Source organism: Canis lupus, chromosome 12 (genome assembly GCF_011100685.1).
Source record: "Canis lupus familiaris isolate Mischka breed German Shepherd chromosome 12, alternate assembly UU_Cfam_GSD_1.0, whole genome shotgun sequence".
Taxonomy (NCBI): Eukaryota; Metazoa; Chordata; class Mammalia; order Carnivora; family Canidae; genus Canis; species Canis lupus.
Genome location: NC_049233.1, coordinates 37,505,078 through 37,527,624, shown reverse-complemented (window position 1 = coordinate 37,527,624; position 22,547 = coordinate 37,505,078). Strand labels below are relative to the sequence as shown.

The following is a 22,547-nucleotide window of genomic DNA, read 5'->3' as shown; positions in this document are numbered from 1 at the left end:
TTATTACAACTGCAAAGTCTAAAATGTAATACAAACTATACCCTTCTAAAGACTGTGTTTGAGGACACACTGTTTGAGGACAGTGTTTTTGGGGACACCAAAAATGCTTACTGATAGCTTGGGAAACATTCCTACATACATAGAAGCTAAAGTTACATGCTTTAAAAAGTATGTTAGATGACTCAAAAAAGAGCAATAAGGATTACATAAATACTAATATGGAAGCATTTAAATAACACTGTCACTTGAGATGTAAAAATAGAAAGAAGTAGATTTTAAGTATCTGTCCTTTAAAAATTTGTAAGTAAATTACAAGTAGACATTTCACCATAATCTCCAAGAGCTTCTAAATTTATGTTGGCTAAAAACCTTGATTTTGTATCTTCTCAATTTTCTCACTGGAAAAATGAGGAATTGTATTATATTGGGGGTATATATAGTACTCCTAATAATGTAAGCCATTTCCCTGTAAAATAAAAGTATTTACTTTTAAATAAAATTGACACTACTTTTTTTTTAAGATTTTTTTTTAATTTTTATTTATTTGAGACACAGAGAGAGAGGGGGAGAGGGCAGAGACACAAGCAGAGGGAGAAGCAGGCTCCATGCAGGGAGCCCAACATGGGACTCGATTCCGGGTCTCAGGATCACGCCCTGGGCTGAAGGCGGTGCTAAACCGCTGAGCCACCAGGGCTGCCCAAATTGACACTACTTTTAAATAAAAATGGCTGGCTCACTTAGTAGAATATGTGACTCTTGATCTCAAAGTCATGAGTTCAGTCCACAATGGGCATAGAGAGCTTATTTAAGAACAAAATAAAATGATTTAAAATTGGCAGGGCGCCTGGGTGGCTTAGTCAGTTAAGCCTCTGTCTTCAGTTCAGATCATGATCACAGGGTCCTGGGATCAAGCCCTGCATCGGGGCTGAGCAGGGAGCCTGCTTCTCCCTCTCTCTCTGCCTCCCCTTTATTTATTCAAAGGAATAAATAAAATCTTTAAAAAAAAAAAAAAGGATTTAAAATCGGCACTTCTAGATAGTACCGCTACTTGCAATAAATGAATTTTAAAAAATTAAATTAACCAATAATAAATGAGATTTGATAAAATATTTAAAATGGTAAAACATTTATTTTTTTAAAGAGATTTTATTTATTTATTCATGAGAGACACAAAGAGAGAGAGGCAGAGACAACGGCAGAGGGAGAAGCAGGTTCCATGCAGGGAGCCTGACGTGGGACTTGATCCCAGGTCTCCAGGATCAGGCCCTGGGCTGAAGGCGGCGCTAAACTGCTGAGCCACCTGGGCCTCTCCAATAGTAAAACATTTAAAATCTGTTTCTGAGATTAATGATGACATGGCAGATAAATCATCTCACTATAAAAACATAATGAAGTTATATTCAAGAAAAAAATGTCAAATCATCTTCATTTTATTATTATTATTTTCTCTTTTTTGAGAGAGAGAAAGAGAAAGAGAGGCCAGAGTGAGGGGCACAGTGAGGAGAGAGAATTCCAAGTAGGCTCCACACCCAGCAGGAGCCTGATGCAGAGCTTGATCCCATGACCCTGAGATCATGACTGGAGCCACAATCAAGAGTTGATGCTTAAGAAGCTGAGCCACCTACGTGCCCTAAATCATCTTTATTTTTAATACATTATCTGAAAAAATTATAGATTAATTATCCTTTATCAAAGAATGTTCTCTAGAAAAATCCCATGGTACAAGGAAAGTTAATACCACAGATCACAAAATTCCACAATAAAAATACAATTATTTTTGGTTGAAATATTAAGCATTAAAAAAATAAACCTGTATGAACACATTTTATATTGCAAATACTTTGCTTTTTTAAAATTGAAAAAACTTTTTGCCTTTTATTTCTTAAATTCATGCAGTTCGTTTCTTCCACCTATATCATATATAATCAAACATGTAACTTTCATGTAAAAAAAATTTAATTTTAATGCAGTACTCTTTTTTTTTTCCTAAGTAACCTCTACATCCAAAATTTTAATGCAGTACTCTTTTTTTTCTAAAGTAACCTCTACATCCAAAATGGAACTCACAACCTTGAGATCAAGTGTCGCATGTTCTACTCACTGAGCCAGCCAGGTGTCCTAATGTAGTTGTTAGCTAACCTTGCAACCAAATATGCAACTTTCAACTAAACGTCTAAATTATTAGGAAAACCTTAATTATCATGTTGAAAAGTTCTGAATAACAATGTTAATGTGGGGAAAAGCCATAAAACCTATAGGGTACCCCTGAGAAGTTTTGAGGTATTCTGACTTATAATGATACTTTTTTTTTTTTTTTTTAAAGATTTATTTATTCATGAGAGACACAGAGAGAGAGAGAGGCAGAGACACAGGCAGAGGGAGAAGCAGGCTTCACTCAGGGAGCCCGATGTGGGACTCGATCCAGGGTCTCCAGGATCACACCCCGGGCTGCAGGTGGCACTAAACCGCTGCGCCATGGGGGCTGCCCCTATAATGATACTTTTTGTTAACAGAAACCAGGAAAGGATAATCTATACGAAGAAGGCTTGTAATAAAACACAAATTTCATAAATCTCTCACAACCCTGATGTACGTTACAATGTTACTGGGTACTAGATAGTGTAGTCTGTGTATAATTTGCTTTAAATCTCTGGATTACTAGTTTTTAAATGGTGAGAAGCTGGAGTTAATGATTTAAAAAAATTGCAGGTTTCCCCTATAGCTTTGCTGTAGTAAGAAATCAGATCCATAATTCACTTTCTCATACACTGATAGGGCCTTTTTTTTTCTCCTATTGATCATATTGTATCCTGAAACTACTACTCCTAGAAAAAAAATAGCTACTACTTACCATAATTTAAATAATATTAATAAAACTTTTTCACTTTCCTGATATAATATAATGTGTTTTCTTAAAGACTTTTATGCTTTATGTATCAAGAACAATACTAGCAGACTGGGTTTGAAAGAATAAATGAAAATAGCTTCAGACACCAAGTTAAGTCTTTATAAAATAAAAGGTTACAAACTAAGTGCAGTGCTATAGGAAGATTAATCTATGAATAATGCATATAATACATTAGAAAGAAGAAAGATGATGACTAAGAAGGCTGGTTAAGGATATTATATTAAAATTTCAAATAGAAAATACACATTGAATTAGACTGGTGGCAGCAGAATTAACAGGTATGACAAGTACAATAAAAGAATTATAGAAAGTCCTTTGGGCTTTGCAGACACCAAACTAGTCCAAAAGCACAATGCCTCCTGAGTGGCAATTTATTCCAATAATCTATTTCTAGGAGTCTTAATGTTGCAAGACATTTTTCTGTAGCCCCAAAGCTTTTGGATTCTTCTTTCTCTCATTGCCATTCTTTAAAATACTCTTTCCATGCACTGAGCTGGTATGAGAATAAAACAGTAACATAATGGTTTTCCTAACTCAGTGAGAATATTATCTATGATGAATATGTCACTACCTGAAATATCATAAATTTTAATCCACTGTTTTTTTATTGTAAGGAGCTATTTATACTTGTCTACATACTCTTAAAGCAATTTGAAATCTTTAAATAATCTCTAATATTCTATTAAGTTAAATATTTTAATTTACAAATTTTAAATTATATATTAGCCTTAGCTATGGAATTTTGAATCTCATAACTGGTACAGTAAAAAGCTTACAAATATACTTACAATTACAGGCTCTATTAATAGCCGGAAGAGTGTTCCTACTCGTATACTTCGACAGTTTAAAATGACACTGTCAAAGGAACTTTGGCAGCTTAAAGATACAGGATCAACTAAAGTTTCTTGAGGTGTCACTTTACGACGTTTTAGAGGTGTGCTGACAATAGAATTACCAAACTGAAAAAGAAGAAATTTTTTTCACTTAATAAGAAACTAAAAACACAAGGCTGCAAACAAGGCTGTACACATATGCAAAGACTCAACATAAAGTGTAATTATCAAAACATAAAAGACTGATTTTACTTCAGCAGGAGATTAAATATTTACTGATTTCATATAACAGAAATCCTGTTTTGTCCAGCTATACCATGAAATTCCAGTAATAGCACAGCATTGAGAAATGGTAATCTGGGAATCAGACTACCTAGGTTTAAACCATAGCTCTACCACAGTTTAGTTATTTAATTCTTTAAAAAAGATTTTATTTATTTGACAGAGAGAGAGAGAGAGAGAGAGAGCGAGAGAGAGCACATGAGTAAGCCCAAGAGCACAAGTAAGCAGAGCTGCAGGCAGAGGGAGAGCAGAGGAGAAGCAGACTCCCGCTGAGCAGAGTCCCAAGCCGGGCTTAATCCCAGGACCCGGAGCTCAATCCCAGGACCCCGGGATCATGACATGAGCTAAAAGCAGATGCTTACCTGACTGAGCCCCTCAGGTGTCCCAATTACCTAATTTTTAAAACAATATCTCCTTAAGTTTTGATTTACTAAACTTTAAAATAGTAAGAGTATCTGTCCAAATGAACTAGTGTATACAAGCAGCTTAGCACAGTGTTTCAGAGTAAGATGTTAGATAATTTAGCTAGTAATAATGGTCATAATGCTTGGATTGAATCACCAATTCTTTTTTTTTTTTTAACTTTTATTTATTTGAGAGAGAGAGAGAGGGAGAGGACCCCACAAGTGGAGGGGGGGAGGTAGGGGCAGAGGGAGGGAAAGCAGCAGACTCCCTACTGAGCAGGGAGCCTGACTCAGGGCTCAATCCCAGGACCCTGGGATCATGACCTGAGCAGAAGGCAGACATTTAACTGACTGAGCCACTCAAGCACCAACCCCCCCAAACCAGCAATTCTTTAGAAAACAGGTAACTTAGGGGAATGGTCATTTACAAAAGGATTTTTCTTTGCATATTTTAAAATGTTAAAGTACTTGATCTGTTGATATTTCATTCACTTCCACATGCAATTTAATCACAATATAAAATATTACTTTGAGTATATAATTTAAAGGTAACTAAAGTTATGTTAAAAGCCTTATTATCACAAGAATAAAACATGATCTTGATAGAAAGCAAGAAAAAAAAACCCCACTGTGGAGAGATAGGCACTATTTTCCCCATTGTCCCTCTAGAGACATTTCTATGATCTATGGCATAGGAAAAAAATATGAATTAACACAAAACACACATGCACACACTCACACACTCAGTTCTGCAAACTGCTTTTTCAGGCTTATTAACAGATTAATCATAAATATTTTCCCAAATTATTAATAGAAACTATTAAAGAGGTTTAAAAGCTTTTTTTAGTTTCAGAATTATTTCTTCAAATGAAATGTCATTTAGCTCAATAATAAAATACATAATTTAAGAGTTCCAGTTGAATCCAAAGTGGAGAGTTTGCGTCTAGAAGTGAATAGTCCGTATTTTTCCAAGAAACCTCTAAAAGAACACTAAGGAACCCTTCTTATTCAGTGTGAAGTATGAAAACTGTTTATCCACAAATTCCATCATACGGAAATCCATTATTTATTTAACTGAACCCTCCTAGGTTGGACATATGAGTTCTTTTTGACCTTACCCCCATGACACACTATTCTCCTCCAAGCATTTTGGTAGCTAAATCATAGTTATGTATGTAACTATTGCCAAACTGCCCTCCAACACAGCTATACCAATTTCCATAATTTCATTTCTCCAAACACTAACCAAAATGACACACTATTATATACTTTAAAATTTTTCAACAACCGGACAGTTAACAAAATGTTTTTAATTTCATTTTTAGTGCTTTATTATCTTTTTAAAACTCTATTCATTTCCTTTACTCATTTTTCTGTGGTTTGCTTCTATTTCTTGATTTTAAGAAACAAAAAATACACAAAGGACCAACTCAAGAGTTCACGGTTTCTTCCCCACTCACATTTACTGATTAACTTCAGTTTACAGTGTTTTGGTACACACTGTTCTATACTTTTCATTTAATAAAGTATATTCATCCCTTCATTTACTATTTTTATTGGGCTGAAATGCTTGAAAAGGCATTCACAAGGTTGTATTAAAATAGTAATCCATAGTCTTCCATCATCATTATAGTTACTTTGTCTTTCGTATGTTTTCCATTGTAACAACTAAGGATAGAGGTTTCTACATTTTTATATTTGTATACACATACATAATTTTTTAACATACAAGTCTTTTTAAAAAAGTTCTTTTTATAAAAATAAGAAAATATGGATATATTTCTGTATTGTGGTATTCCTACCAATACCATGTAAGGATCCTAAAAGTCATTTCATAGCTCTAATTCTCAGTCAATGGCTGCATAACAGTCTACAGTATAGATATACCATAATTTCTTCAACCATTTCCATACTAATAAACAATGATTTTGTTTGCCAATAATCATGTTTATACATACAGTATATGTAGATACTCCCTCTCTGTAGGGAGAAGTTTCTTTTGAGATTGAGTCTAGGGAATGGATTATTTGGTCATTCACTACACATTCAAAAATTTTAATGAATGTTTTTAGAATCGCTTTCCCAAAAGGCCATAACAACTTTTTCTTTTCCACCTGCAAATTAGAAAAGTACCCTTTTCCTTGGAGTCTAGCCAGCAGCAATTCATATTAATTGACTTTGTATTAATTTTGAAAAGGTTAAGTTCATCTGAATTTTCTGCTCCTTTTGTCTATTTCTATCTTTAGATTGCTAATTACAAACATTCCTTTCTAGATCTATTTATTGACATAATTTCTGTTGTCTTCTACCACATGAACATTCTGAAATTTTTATATATTAAAACATACCAAAACAATAGTATTATAGTATAATACACCCAAGTTAAAATGACTTCTCCCTGTCCACTAGATTATACATATAAATATACTTGTTCATACTTATATTTCACTGCAAGGCTGATGTTTCTTCTTGCTGAATTTTTTACACTTTGAGCTTTTAACTTAATAGAAATTTATTTTTGTGTATTCTTTAATGTTCTCTTAAATAACCTTCCAATCGGAATTTTAAGCCCCGCTTAACAAATAATTCATCTTTTTCTCCTAAAGACACTGCCAAATTTCCCTTTAAAAAAATATTTACATCCCAAAGGGGAGATTTACTCTGAGTAAATGTCAATAAATGTGAAAAGTACCTGGTCTTTCATTCTTGCTTTTCTTGGCAATGTAACTGTATTTAACTCTGAATCTGCTGGAATGCTTCTTAGTTCATGCTCTACTCTACAGATATTTTCATTTAGTGCTGCTTCTACTTTTCCAGTGGATGGTGCTGGGGAAGAACATGCTGAATCAGCAGGTTGAGGAGATATGCTTTCTCTTCTGTTAGTCCTGTCATTGTCATCATCATCATCATCACTGGACAAAATTACTATAAAGAAAATGTTAAATACTTCAGGTATTTCATTTCTGTCAGTTATATATGAAAATATATTACCAAAGCAGGAAATATACCAGATTTGCTTTGGCTCTCTTCCAGAGCGAATTAATTATTAGAAGACTAATAGAAACGAATGAAGATACAATCCATTCTATCTGATGAAAAGTTAAATTTGGAGATAATTAAAAATGACGAAAGCATAAGAACTGTCATCTTCTTAAACAGATTATACAAATATGAAATTATTCTATAGTCCATTACCATCACCCACACAGGAAATGTACACAAGTTACAGGAAATTTAAAGGTTTATCACAGATCTATTTCAGAGTTCTAGAAAGTCTCAAGAATGAAGATAATCTGCATACAAATTGTTCACAAAATAGCACGCATTGTCAATGTGTGTGAAACTCCATGTGAGCAAATAATTTTATTTCACATAGGCAATCACTAAAATCATAAAACTGGTCTTTGGGAGAACACAGACCACTGTTCATTGCTCAGTAAATTCTGTGGACTAAATGAATGTGGGCATGAAAGATATTATGAAGGGAATTTGCTCTTATACCTTCTACTCATTACTGGATCTTATCAGAATTCCCCAGAGCCACGCACAATGCACCGGAGTCAAATCCTAACTCCCTTACTATGGTTTGTAAGTGTACATAATCTGGCCATTGCCTACTTCAACCTTCTTATACTACTCTATTTTTTCTTCTTTCTGCTCCAGGCACACCACTCATTTATTCTGTTCCTCAAACACCACAGCTTATTTTTGTCAGGATTGCAATTCCCCTAACACTTCACATTTTTGTCATCAAATATTAGCTTTTCAATTGTTTATTCAATCTACAGTAAGCACATAGGCACTTGACATATTCACAACAGATATAAATTTTCTGTTGTTTTTGTTGTAGCTGTTTATTTGCTCTCTCCCCACTACATATAAACTATGAGAGAGCAGGATCGTTGCCTTGTTCACTGCTATATTCCCAGAGGCTAAAAACTGCCTGGTAAAGAAAAAGAATTCAAAAATCATGCGTTCAAGGACACATAAACTTACAGAAGCAATTTTCGTTTTTAGAAGCCCACACATAAATGTTTAGTTAATATTTTTTTGAGTAATAGACATGCCCCAGAGAGGCATCATCCCCAGCATCACTCCACTTGTCGTTTTTATTGTGCTGTCTAGTCTCAGAAGCAAATGCTAAAGTGGATCTTTTTCGGAAGTGGTATGTTATTAACAGAAAACCTAACAGGCCAGATTAGCAGGTCTAAGCAGAATTATACATATTTGAAAGCTAGGGTTTTGTAATTTACTATTTATCTCAGTTTCTCCTGTGAAATTAGGGTGAAAATGGCACGTATTTCAAAGAACTGTCACAAGAACAAGATTTAATATATAAAAAGTCTAGTTGAGTGACACATATAAGCTTTAAAAAAAGTTCATGAAGTGCATAATTTATAAAAATGTTATAGAAATATGTATTATATATGAATAGATTATATATTTTAAAGGGGAAGTATACTGTTCTATTGGTAACTATTTTTATGGTGCTTCAGAGACATTAAAACATCTATATCTACTACATAAATATTTATTTTAAAGCCCCAGTGCTGCAACAGATAGAATCATACTATATAGCTTGTTTTATTAACTTAAAATAAATGAGGGTTACTCAATGTCACCATAATTGCAAAGCAAATGGGAAGTACGAAAAGACACCATATACTTAAAAATCTTGTTATAGTAACTGCTTTCATTCTGTATATAGAATACATTCTAGGTAACACATAAGATTCTCTCTCCATCAGGGTCTAGGATAGACTAAATTGTGTCCCCTCAAAATTCATACATTAAAGCTCTAACCCCCCCGTGACTATGATACATCCGATAAGGTAATAAAGGTTAAATAAGGTCAGAAAAGTGAGGCCTTAATCTAAAAGGATTGGTGTCCTCATTAGAAGAAGAAATGCAGAGATGTCTCTCTGTGCAAGCATAGAAGAAAGGCCATATAAGGAAGGATACAGGGAGGAGGTAGTGGTCTACAAAGTGATGGCACCTTGATCTTGGACTTCTAAGCCTCCAGAACTGTGAGAAAATAAATTTTTGTTGTTTAAGCTACTCAGTCTATGGTATTCTGTTATGGCAACCCAAACACACTAATACAGGATCTTTGAACTTATATTCTATCTTATTCCTATAGATATCAGCACATCTTTCTTCTTACTTCATTCTGGGTTCTGTTCAAGCTACTTTATCAAAGGTGCCTATATTTTACCATCTACCTAAAATAGCATTTCCTCATCTCAACACCTAACAATTATCGCTCTCTATTCCTTGGATCTTGCTTCACTTTTCTATATAGAATTTATCACCACTACTTGAGACACTGTACACTTTATTATTTGACCATGCAGGACATAATGTTTCATGATAGTAAACTATTTTGATAGGAATATAAATTTAAGAATGATTAAGTATATAAGGAAAACAGACTTAGAATAAGAAAAAATCTGTTTTAATCTAAACTCCAACAATCCCTATGTATATAATATTGAGAAGTTAATCTCAAGCTTAGCTTGCCTCATTTATAAAATGAGATGTATTTGTGCCTACATCAGGATTTTAAAAATTATCACAAAGCAGGGCACATAAGCATTCAATAAATGTTATTTTTATTACTAATATAAAATGTTCTTAAAACATATTTCTCTATGTACTTTAGTGGGAAATGCTTAGTCTTCAATTGTTTTGTTTTTGTTTTTGTTTTTTGTGAGCAGGGGAGGGTGCAAAATTAATGCTTTTAATTCATAGTTGATACTGTCCTAGGCTGTGAATAGTAAATCACTTAAGACACCTCAAAAATCACATAAATTTGTTTTTTCACTCATCACCTTTGCCTTATTAAACTTCCAGTTGTCTCATCCGAGAAACCTCCTCAGAATGGTAAGTTTCTTATATGACATTTGGCTAATAGTACCCAGTAACTGCCTCATAAGTGAGAGTTCTCTTCATATCTAACCATTAAAATGTAAAAGCCTCAGTATTAGGAAAGATTCAAATGATATTAACAATATTTAATACTGTATTGATCTAACACTAAAATATACCATCAAATACCAACTCCACCATAATATCATAACAGAATGTTGGCTGGACACATCATACAGTAATCATTTTTTAAACTGAGTTTTTTTTTTAAAGATATAAGATTTTTTTAAAAGATATTTTAGAGAGAGTGCAGGGGCAGAGGAGGAGAGGGAGAGGAAGAGAGAATCTCAAGCAGACTCCAAGCTGAGTGTGGAGCCTGATGTGGGACTTAATGTCACAATCCTGAGATCATGACCTGAGTTGAAACCAAGAGTGGGACACTTGACCAACTAAGCCACCCAGGCACCCCTGAGTTCTTTTTGAAAAATAAGCTAATGTACTGGTATGAGCTAAGGTTTTCATATTGAATTGAATTAAAATTTAACGACCTATCTCCCAGGTTAAAAAATTCTTATAAATTTTATCCCCTTTTATTTATGTTTTCAAAGTCACGACTTGGAACCTAAGCAACCTCCAAAGATAACCAATGGAGAACTTTTTTTCTTTTGGGGGGGTTGAAGGGGGGATATCATTTAGAGCTAATTAAGTTATGATACCTTTTGTGACCTAATCAGTCCTATTACTGGTCTGTAGAAGACCTTTCTTTTTAGCTCCTGTGTCCTTTTGACATGTCCAGTCATTATTGACTGCTTCCAGGCTTCCTGATATGAGTGGATGATCTAGATCTATCTCATACACTCCTGCTCTGGACTTGGAATCAGCTATTTCTCTGAGAAGTTCTAGTTATTTTTATTGAGAAATGGTATTAAAAACATAAATATGGGAACTAGGATTGTTCATTTCTATTTAAGGAGAATATATGTAACAATCTTACACTATTATCTCCAACTCAAGTTTAAAATGAGATTTTTACTTCTCTGACTTTTGAACTCCTTTTCACCAACACTGAAAATCTCAGTTTCTGAAGACAATAATAATTGCTTATTTGCCTTAGCAATATATGTGTTTAAAAATAACAATACCAAAAAAATAACAATACCAATTTATTACTAACAATATTACTAAATACACTTAGGATTTCTGTGCAGTTCTGTTTGACCTTAAAATACATCACATTAATAATGTATAGCCACAATATTATTTTAATTTAAAATCATTTGAAATAATTCTTCTGTTTGTTGAATCCACCAACTAGATACATAAAAAGGTTCATTAGTTTCATCTTGGTTTTGATTATTTTTAACTTCCAATTTAATATTGTTTTATAATCATGAAAAATATTTACATGGTTCCAAAGTCAAATCTACAAAAAAAGAGTATGCATGGAAATATCTAACATCTATACCTAATTCCTACAATTTTTTTTCTCCCTTCTAACCAATTACTTTTTATAATTAGTTTTGGGTGTATCTCTACATTTAAAAAAAATCTCTATATTCATTCTCTCACCCTTCATAAAAAAAGAGCAGCATATTATTTACTCTTATTGGTACCTTACTTTATTCATGCTATTACAGATGTTAGAAATCACTCTGCAGAATTTTAAGTGAGATCTTTCTCTCCTTTTATACCTATGTATGCTATACGTTATTCAACTACTTTGTGACTGCTTCCAGTCTTTGGCTATGTATTACAAATAGGACTACATTTCACATACACATATATATGCACCTATGTCTAAAGGCAGGAAAAAGATTTAGGGGAAGAGTAAAAGCGGCAAGAGACTATTTTCACTGAGTCCTGTGTATCAAATATTTTACTTACGAGGAAGCTTAAATGTTATTTTATTTACTTCCTCAAAACACTGTCAGGCTGAAATTATCCATTTACAAATCAGAGAGATTAAATTAACTGGGCCAAAGTTTGAAAGTTGGGCATAACTGGCATTTTACCTATGACTGGGGACAAGGTCTGTGTTGTTTTTTTAACTATTTAAGATGGACAGGATGAGAACAAAGTCAGTTATTTTCCAACTACGTGGACAGTTTTAATCATCTACCCAAAAACATGTTAACATAACTGACACAAGAGATACCTATTAAAACTACACTTCTCAAATATGCTCATGCTCACAATAAAAATATATGTAAAAAATATTGGATTGATATAAATAATACTAAAGGGAGTAAAATACTTACTTGGATCATTTAGGTCTGACAGGCTTGTTTTCCTTTCTTTCAGGTTTGTGATTTTGGCTACTTTTGCCCTAGGTAAAATGACTTTCCCATTAGTCTGTAAATAATTCTGTCTACTATCATCACAATTCACAATAATATCAACTGGAATCTTTCCCACACTGTTGCCATAAAACTTCTTGGATGGTAATGCTGTGTTTTGTGACTTCTGTCCTCCAGAATTCTGATGAATTGATGTTCTTAATAATGGTCCAGGAGATTCACTCAAAGTTATAGCTTGTCTGCAATTTCTTTGCAAATCCTTAGGAAAAAGAATACCACAACTTTGGCATTTGGTCTGATTTTCCTTTTCTTTTCCACATTTTGGACAATATCCACACTGTTTAGAAACCTTAAGTTCCAAAAGAATAAAAAAAAAAAAACAAAAAAGACTTTGGCATTTTATTTCAACATCATGGAATAAAAAGACCTCAAAATTAAGTCTGTCACTCCCCATCATCACCAAGGCTACCACAAAATGCTAAATACTAAATACATCATGTTACTTGGGATTTAGCATCAGGATGCTAGAAGCAATTTTTAGGACCATCTAGTCCAGCAGTCTTCACACTGGACCAGTATACTACTCAAAGGCTACATAACAATTTTCTATGGCATACAGAGCATAAATAATCTTAATGGAATAAATATCTAAATCCTAATTTCCACATATCATTCCAAAACCGGACTTGATTATGCCTCTAATGGCAAGTTATCTCTTGCCAGAACTGTTCTCATGTTACAAAAAAAAAGAAAAGAAAAGAAAAAGATAAAAGAAAAGCTCAACTTCCATTTGAAATATTAAAACGGTATACGGCCCTGGAGTATAAAAACCACCAACCAAACCAAAGAATACTTTTAAATGCTGGAAGAAAGAATTCAATTCTAAATACTGGTTAACAAAAACTTTTACAAGACAATTGATTTCTAAGACAGTGCTTCAAAATATTTCAGGGGAAGCCTAATCTAGGTTACAATCATGAGATTAAAAATATTTTTTGATGATAGAGCTTCCTGTGATTTCGGGCATATAATTTTAGAGTTTAAAGATTCCTTTCATACTCATATACTTATTTATGTGAAAAAGGTTCTTTAGAACATATAAAGAAAAACATGAAGAAATGTTGAATCCTGTCTCAGAATGCAACATAATGTTTATTCATGGACATAGGAAGTAATTAGAAAATAGTCAATGTCTCTACTTAGAACATGCATTTCCAATTTTACTTTTATGTCAAATAATTACATATCAAACTATAACAGTTTTAATCAGTAGTCTACAGTTAATAACCAAAATAACTGAAATTTTTTATAACACTTTGATCCCTATATCATGGGAAATAAGTGGATAAATACTTCTGTCAGTGAGATGATAGGAAAAGATCATAATTATCAAGTGCTATAGTTTTTTATGCTACCAGATCCATACGGAAGGAGAGTGAGCACTCTATTTTAAAATGTTACTCTTTTGACTGTGTCAACTATTGCAACCTATGTAATCAGTTAAACCTGAAACAGAAAATGTTGACTGTCAACTTAAAAATACATAAGAGAATATAGTTGTTTTAAAAAAGCCTTTTAGGTGACAGAAGTCATCAAGCAGTTATGGGAGGACTAACCAGTAAGTAGTAGTTATGATCACTTGCGTAAACATAAACTTCAAAATTCATTGAGCTAAATGCTTAAGTTCTATACATTTTATTCTATGTAAATTTATAACTCAAAAATACATAGAAAAAGTCTAAAAAGCCTACATAAAAACCACTGTTCTAGTCATATTTCTTTGTTTTAAAAATAGGAAACCTGACAAGAACTATTTACATGATCCACAACAAAGCCACTCTACTATACATGTTACCCATTCAAGAATTTATCCCAGATAACAACAAAGAATGAGAAACCAAGCTTCAACCAAGGCAAAGGTGAACTTAGTAGAGCATCAGCCTACTATCTCAGCAAAGGCAGATTAAAAAAAAATTTTTAAAAAGAGTGTCTTTTTCTTTACCAGTACATAGCAAAATTCAGTTATACTATTTGTGGAACCTAGGTGTATAAAGAATTTATTTTTCTCACAGCACTTTTGATATGGCCCTGTGTATTTAGGATGCACAGTTAACAGGTGAACTATGCAAACAACAACACAAATATGGTACAGATTATCTAACTCAAAATTTTCGCCTATTGTCATTAAGGGAAAGAAATAATAGTATAGTTGACCCTTAATTAACACAGGTTTGAACTGTACAGTTCCATTTATATAATGATCTTTTAACATAAATACAGTACAGTACTATAAATATATTTTCTCTCTTATAATTTTAACATGTTATTTTCTCTAACTTACTTTATAGTAAGAATGCAGTATATAACATGCAAAATATGTGTTAATTGTGTTGTTGGTAAGGCTTCTAGTTAACATTAGGTTATTAATAAAGTTTTGGGGGATATGAAAGTTATATTGCAGATTTTCAACTGTTCAGGGATCAGTACTACTAGCTCCTGGGTTGAATGGTCAACTGTGTATTTAAATGAAATAATGCAATTATTCATTAATGAACTGCAAATGTTTGGCCATGTCCCACTGCAATTTTAAAAGGGAAACTCACAAATAAATTAGTTGTCCCCATCTATATATCACCCTGCAATAAAATATCTAATAATCTAAGAAAAATCTAAACCCCACTATTTTCACAATGATAATGATCAAGCTGGCTACTGAGTCCAATTTTTCATTGTCTGTAATAAAGATAAATAAGATATATTTCAATGAAAAAGAACCCTATGAAAAGGTGATACTTCCACATATTTCCCTTTATAAAATTGACATTAAACAGAAAAAAAGCATATACTATTAAAATTTCTAATATTAAAATACAGAATGAAATATATTGTGAGCTATTCTCATATGCCTTTTATCAGATTAGAAACAAATACCATGGAACTATTTGCAACAATTAAAAACGCTGATTAGCTGAACCAAATATAGTATTAAATTTTTCATGCTAAAAATTAGAGATTCAGAATTATATCAACCCAGCAATCTCAAAATTAGAATCTCAATACTGCTCAATTACTTTTAGTGAAGTGTATACGAAGTTGTATATTTCTATAACAATTTGTTAGATATAATTTCTTTTAGAAAACAAAGACTAATTAAAGTCTCATTTCCTCCTTTTGATAGGTAGACTTTTACAAAATAAAACAAATCCAAATCACTATGACATACTATCTGCCAAACTCTATAAATAATAACCAATTATACTTAATAGGAATGAACCTGTCTGATGAGATTTCGCTGAGATGTCATTTTTTAGTAAGATATATAATCTCATTAAAAATCAAAGACCATGTTTCCTTATAAGCAGTATGCTCTAGAGCGTAGCATTTCACAGACTACAGGTGTATTAAAAATTACAGAGGGTAGCTAGAAGCTATTCTTTATGTTCACTAAGAACAGAATAAGAACAATTGGCATGGAAGTAAAAAGTAAAAGAAAGATTTATTTTGGATGTCAAATTCTGAGGTTTTCAGCTGGCATCCCTACAGGAGGAAAGCATGGTATGTCTTGGGGAAGAGCTTTTGTGTCTTCTGATCCTTCTCTACCTGCATTGAGCAGTGGGTAAGGTAGTGGGGAAATGCCAGTATGGCCTAAGCCAAGCTTAGGCTGGCATGCCAGGAAAATAATCAGATAAAAACAACTCAGCCAATAAGTAAATATACCAGACATGATGGGAGTCAGGCTTCTCAGAGAAGGAAGTTACAAACACACAAAGTGGAAAAGGCTAGGATAAACATTGGGGTAATACACTAGAATTGGAATTATCAGTGTGAATTCATGGACTTTTATTATTTTGGGGGTGGGGGGTGGCCTCAACTCAAGTTCAAGGCAGCTCCAGACAAATTCATAGATTTTTAACATGTACTAAATACTAACATATAAATACACATATATTAACTAGTTTTGTTCAATAAGAGGACATATAAACATGATACCAAGTAGCAATGAGCATAACTAATGCTCAAATATCGTCCCCCCATTTAGAGGAACAATGGCTCCTTGGAGAAATGCATGACTCCAGAGTCGAGGCGGAGAAAATACAAAAGTCTAGAACACCTGTTTACATAAAAAATTAAGGGGAAGTACTCAAAAGAATGATGTGGATACGTCAAAAAGAAAGAGAAGCCAGCTTAAAAAACTTCCCAGGGGCTAGGATGGGACAATTTGAGCATCAAAATATTAAGTCACAGAATACAACTTTTTTGAGTAAGAATCCATGTTATTAACGTTATCTATATTTCAATTAAAAAAGAATCTATATATCTGATATATAGATATAAGGGAATATATAGTAAATATAAAGAAACCTTCTACCTTATAGTAGATCATACTTCATTCATGAGCTACTTACTGTAAGGCATTATACCTTAAGGTAAGGTAAGTACCTTAAGGTAAGTACCTCATCTTATTAGTAATTAAGTACTTTAGATTACCTCATCTTATTAGTAATTAAGAAATACCTAGTAACTTACTTTACAGTGGACAAATCTAGGAAAGTACAGTTTTGTTTTGTTTTTTAATTTACTTATTTGAGAAAGAGTACAAGCAAGAGGAGAAGCAGAGGGAAAGGGAAGAGCAGACTCCCAGCTGAGCAGAGAACGCCATGCAGGGCTTGATCCCAGGACCCTGAAATCATGATCTGAGCCAAAGGCAGATGCTTAACAGATTGAGCCACCCAGGTACCCTTAGAAAGTCCATCTTAAGATAAAAGTTTTAATGTGAAAATCAATGTTGTGTGCATTCCGATATGATGCAATGGTAAGATTATAGAATCACTTTGGAGGATTCTGGAAAAATGCATAAATCATAAAGAAACATCATACTCCCCACAAGGTAGGGAGAATCAAGTATCAAGGTGATGAAAGACATGGAAGGACTAAGGAATTATTCCAGATTTAAGACAACTAAGGATCGTAACAAATATAACACAATCCTGAATTGGATCCTGTTCTGACAAAGGACATTAATTAGGTGAAATTTGAATAGTTTGTGGATTAGGCAGTAATTTTGGATCCATGTCAATTTTTAAATTTTGACAGTTGCACTCTGGTTATATATAAAAATGCCTCCTCTCCACCCCACCCCCACCTCTTTTAAGGAAACATGAACTAAAGTATAGTGATAAATGGGTATCATGTCTGTTACTTATATTCAAATGGTGCAGAAATGCATGCGTGCACGTGCACACACACACACACACACACACACACACACAGAAGGTAGAAGGAAGACAGAGGGAGGGAGAACAATATATCAAATGTGGAAAACTGGGGAATCTAATAGAAGAGTATACGGATAGTCCTTTTATGATTTATTTTTTTTGTAAATTTTAAATTATTTCAAAATATTTCTGGTTTGAGAGGTATTATTTGGAGTATGCTGCAGGCAGGCACTGCTAAATTCTTTTCAGAAAATATGTGTTCTACATTTTCAACAGTGAAAAAAATGACATAATGAAGGCAGAAAAGTTTGCTTAAAGAACTTTTCTACGTCTTTTCTAGTCCTGTAAGAAAAGGTCACCTAGAATTTAGTAAGTACTAAAGATAATATTGATAAAAATACCAACTCATTAGCAACCAAGAATAATTTCTCCACCCACCTCTAAATCAGTTAAACATTTTTTTGAAGCAGGAGACAGAGGAGGTGGAGACTGATAGGTACTACTGTGACGTTTCTGCGGTACTTTCCTTTTAACTTCAGACTCCAGGTGTGATTCAGACTCCTCAGTTTTCTTCATTACACGATCTAAAGGAAGGAGAAAAAAAAATAAAAGTACCCAATTAAATTTTATAAATTCCCCATGATCTTTGCTATAAACAACACTAATTTATATTATCAAATTATTTTATTTTGGTCAAAATAAATTAACATCACAACATATAATAAAGAGTAACCAAAAAAAAAAGAGTAACCAAAGCTTGGGAGCAGGGAGAGATGGCTGAGTAAGAGGATCCTGAACTCACTTCCTCCCTTGGACACTGAGGCTACAATTACATATAATGCAATTCACTCTGAAAATGACCTGAAGATCACCAAAACAGATCTTCCGCAGTTAAAAAAAATAAAGGAAAAGGCACATTGAGGGACAGAGATGCAGTCAGGAACCAAATCTCCTGCAGGCAACCGAAAAGTGGGAGGGCTATCAGAGGCCTGGAGGTCCTCCTAGTGGGGGGATCAAGTTAGGCACCCTGACTCTGAGAATCACACCAAGAAGACAAGCCACCATAACACCTGGCTTTGAAAATCAGCAGGGATTAACTCCAAGAGCTTTGAAAATCAGTAGGCCTTAACTCTGGGAAAGCTGGAGGGCTATTAAAAATATATATATATATTCTGCTATTAAAGGGCCAGTGCATTATATCACTTAGTCCTAGACCCAGAACAGAAGCAGCACTTTGAAAAGTACCTGAGTTATACATGAAAGAGATTCACTGACTTAGTTTAAGGCATGTGTAAACAAAGAGGTTTCTTTCTCTAAGAACAGAAATGCTGGGAAGCACCATTTTTTGCCCTTCTTCAGCCTATCTGACCAGACACTTACAGGTACCAGTTTTGACACAACCTATCTAACTTACTAGCACTGCTTACCCCTTCCCAGCATTCACCTGTGAGCCCACCTCCCTCAAGCAGCCAAACTCCATGGGAGCCTCAAAAGCAACTCCCACAACACCACACCCAGTGAGCAACCCCTCAGGGATGCTGCCCCTCCTATAAGCACACTCACAGCAGCTGCAGCTGGACCTCTCAGCCAGGTGTGCCAAGAGCTAACTGCCTACCCATCAGCAAGACCACCACAGCTACAGCCAGGCTTCAGCCAGGCGCGCTGACCACTGTACCTTATAGAAGTCATGGTTTAGTCAAAACAGGCAGGTGCACACACAACCTACACAGCAGATACCTCTGGAGCATCTGTCTAGTGACTAGGGAAGAGTGTGCTATCTGACCTCATAGGATGCCTTCTACATTAGACTACTGCTTTCAGATCAGAAATAACTGACCTACCCAATACATAGAAACAGTCAGAAAAATGAAGACACAGTGAGATATATTCCAAATGAAAGGAATAAGACAAAAATAAAAAAAAATTAAAAAAAGAACTAAACAAAATGGAGATACACAATTTACCCAATGAAGAATTCAAAGTAATGGTCATAATGAGGCTCACCAGACATGAAAAAAGAGTAGATGAACAAAATAACAACTTTGATATAGTGATAAATTTTAAAAAGAGCCAATCAAGAGTTGAAGAATACAATAACAGAAATTAAAAATACACTAGAAGGAATCAACAGCAGATTAGAGAATGCAGAAGAATGGATGAACAATCTGGAAGATATGTTAATGCGAAGTACTCAAGCTTAACAGTGAAAATCATTTCAAAAAAAAAAAAAGAAGAAGAAGACAGGTAAAAGAACCTCTGGGACAACATCAAGTATGCAATGCGAACATCCACATTATAGGGGTCCCAGGAGAAAAAGGGGTAGATAATTTAATCAAAGAAATAATGACTGAAAATTTCCCTAACCTAGGGAAGGAAACAGACATCCAGGTCCAGAAGCATAGAAAGCCCCAAACAAGATAAGCCCAAGGAGGTTCACAACAAAATATATAATAAAATGTCAAAGATTAAAGATAAAGTGAGACTATTAAAAGCAGCAAGAGAAAAGCAAACAGTTATGTGAGAGGGAAACCACACAAGGCTATCAGTTGATTTTTCAGCAGAGACTTTGCAGCATAGAAGGGAGTAGTATCATATATTCAAAGTGCTGAAAGGAAAAAACCCACAACCAAGAATACTCTACCAGGCAAGATACACATTCAGAATTGAAGGAAAACTAAAGAGCTTCCTAGACAAACACAAGATAAAGAAGTTCATCATTGCTGAACTACCTTACAAGAAATGTTAAGGGGTATCTTTTTTTTTTTTTAGATTTTAATTTTATTATTTACTGAGAGAGAGAGAGAGCGCGCGCGCACGAAAACATAAGAGAAAGTATGAGCAGGGGAAGGGGCAAAGGGAAAGGCAAAAGCAGGCTCCCCACTGAGCAGGGAGCCTGACACAGGACTTGATCCCTGGACCCCAGGATCACAACTTGAGCCAAAGGCAGACAGCAGATGCTTAACTGACTGAGCCATGCAGATACCCTGTAGGGGGACATCTTTTTTTTTTTTAAGATTTTATTTATTTATTCATGAGAGACAGAGAAAGAGGCAGTGACAGAGGCAGAGGGAGAAGCAGGCTCCTTGCAGGGAGCCCGATGTGGGACTCGATCCTGGTACTCCAGGATAATGCCCTGACCCCAAGGCAGATGCTTAACCACTGAGCCACCCAGGCATCCCAAGGGGACATCTTTAAGCAGAAAGAGAAAACTATGGAAAGAAATCTTACCACTAAAGCAAACATACTGTAAAGGTAGTAGATCATGTATGAAACTAGTATGAGGTTAAAAGGCAAAAGTAGTAAAATCAACTATTTCTACAAAAATTAAAGAATACACAAAATAAAAAGACATAAAATAACATCACTTATATAAAATGTGGGAGGAAGGAGTAAAACAGTAGTGTGCTTAGGATGTGTTTGAACTTAAGCAACCATCAATTTAATATAGACTGCTAAATACATAGAATATTACACATAGGGGATCCCTGGGTGGCTCAGAGGTTTAGCGCCTGCCTTTGGCCCAAGGTGTGATCCTGGAGTCCCGGGATCAAGTCCCGTGTCGGGATCCCTGCATGGAAGCAGGCTGATTCTCCCCCTCTGCCTGTGTCTCTGCCTCTCTCTCTCTATGTCTACCATGAATAAATAAAAAATTTAAAAAAAATTATACATAAACCTTATAACCACCAACCAAATACCTACAATAAATATACAAAAACTATAAAGGAATCCAAGCATAGCACAAAAGAAAGTCATCAAATCACAGGGAAGAGAGTAAGAGAAAAGAACAGAGAACAATTATACCAAAACCAAAAAACAATGAACGTAATGACAGTAAGTACATACCTATCAATAATTACTATAAATGGACTAAATATTCCAAAAAATAGGACATACGGTGGCTAAGTGGATAAAAAAACTAGACCCATCTATATGCTACCTATAAGAGACTCACTTCAGACCTGAAGCCACATACAGCCTGTTAAGTGGAAGGAGAGAAAAAGATATTCCATGCAAATGGAATTGAAAAAAAGGCTGGGGGGATCCCTGGGTGGCGCAGCGGTTTGGCGCCTGCCTTTGGCCCAGGGCGCGATCCTGGAGACCCGGGATCAAATCCCACGTCGGGCTCCCGGTGCATGGAGCCTGCTTCTCCCTCTGCCTGTGTCTCTGCCTCTCTCTCTCTCTCTGTGTGACTATCATAAATAAAAATAAATAAATAAATTTAAAAAAAAAAAAAAAAGAAAAGAAAAAAAGGCTGGGATATAGCAATACTTATATCAGGCATAATACACTTTAAAATACAGACTGTACCAAAAGACAACAAAGGGAGTTAAATAATGATAAAAGATCAATTCAAGAAGAGGATATACCAATTGTAAGTATCTGTGCGCCCAACGCAGGAGTATCTAAATACATAAAGCAAATATTAACAGACATAAAGGGAGAAATTGACAGTAAAACAATAATAGTAGGGGGCTTTTAACAACCCACTCATATCAATAGATAGATCATCCAAATGTAAAGTCAATAAGGAAACAGTGGCCTTAAATACCATATTTAGATGGAATTAACACATAAATACCAAACATTTCATCCCCAAACAGAAGAACACACATTTTTTTCAAGTGAACATGGAACATTCTCCAAATGAGATCAATTGTTAGGCCACAAAATGAGTCTCAAAAAATCTAAAAAGCATCTTTTCCGACCACAGCAGTATGAAGTTAGAAATCAATCACAAG

The 22,547-nt window shown here is 34.4% G+C and overlaps 1 protein-coding gene across 11 annotated transcripts in view; it reads right to left on the bottom strand.

The window, feature by feature from the left end:
* The window catches only part of SENP6 (SUMO specific peptidase 6), a 118,375-nt gene that overhangs the window by 36,064 nt on the left and 59,764 nt on the right, over positions 1-22,547 (bottom strand). For 7 of the 11 annotated variants that reach the window (XM_038554548.1, XM_038554549.1, XM_038554550.1 and 4 more), the window contains 4 exons: positions 18,247-18,392; positions 12,554-12,941; positions 7,120-7,352; positions 3,697-3,867 (listed from right to left, as the gene is read on the bottom strand). In XM_038554548.1, coding sequence (XP_038410476.1) covers positions 3,697-3,867; positions 7,120-7,352; positions 12,554-12,941; positions 18,247-18,392 — 938 coding nt within the window. The remainder of the gene's footprint in view (positions 1-3,696; positions 3,868-7,119; positions 7,353-12,553; positions 12,942-18,246; positions 18,393-22,547) is intronic. The other 4 variants (XM_038554559.1, XM_038554552.1, XM_038554554.1 and 1 more) reach the window with 2 other exon arrangements.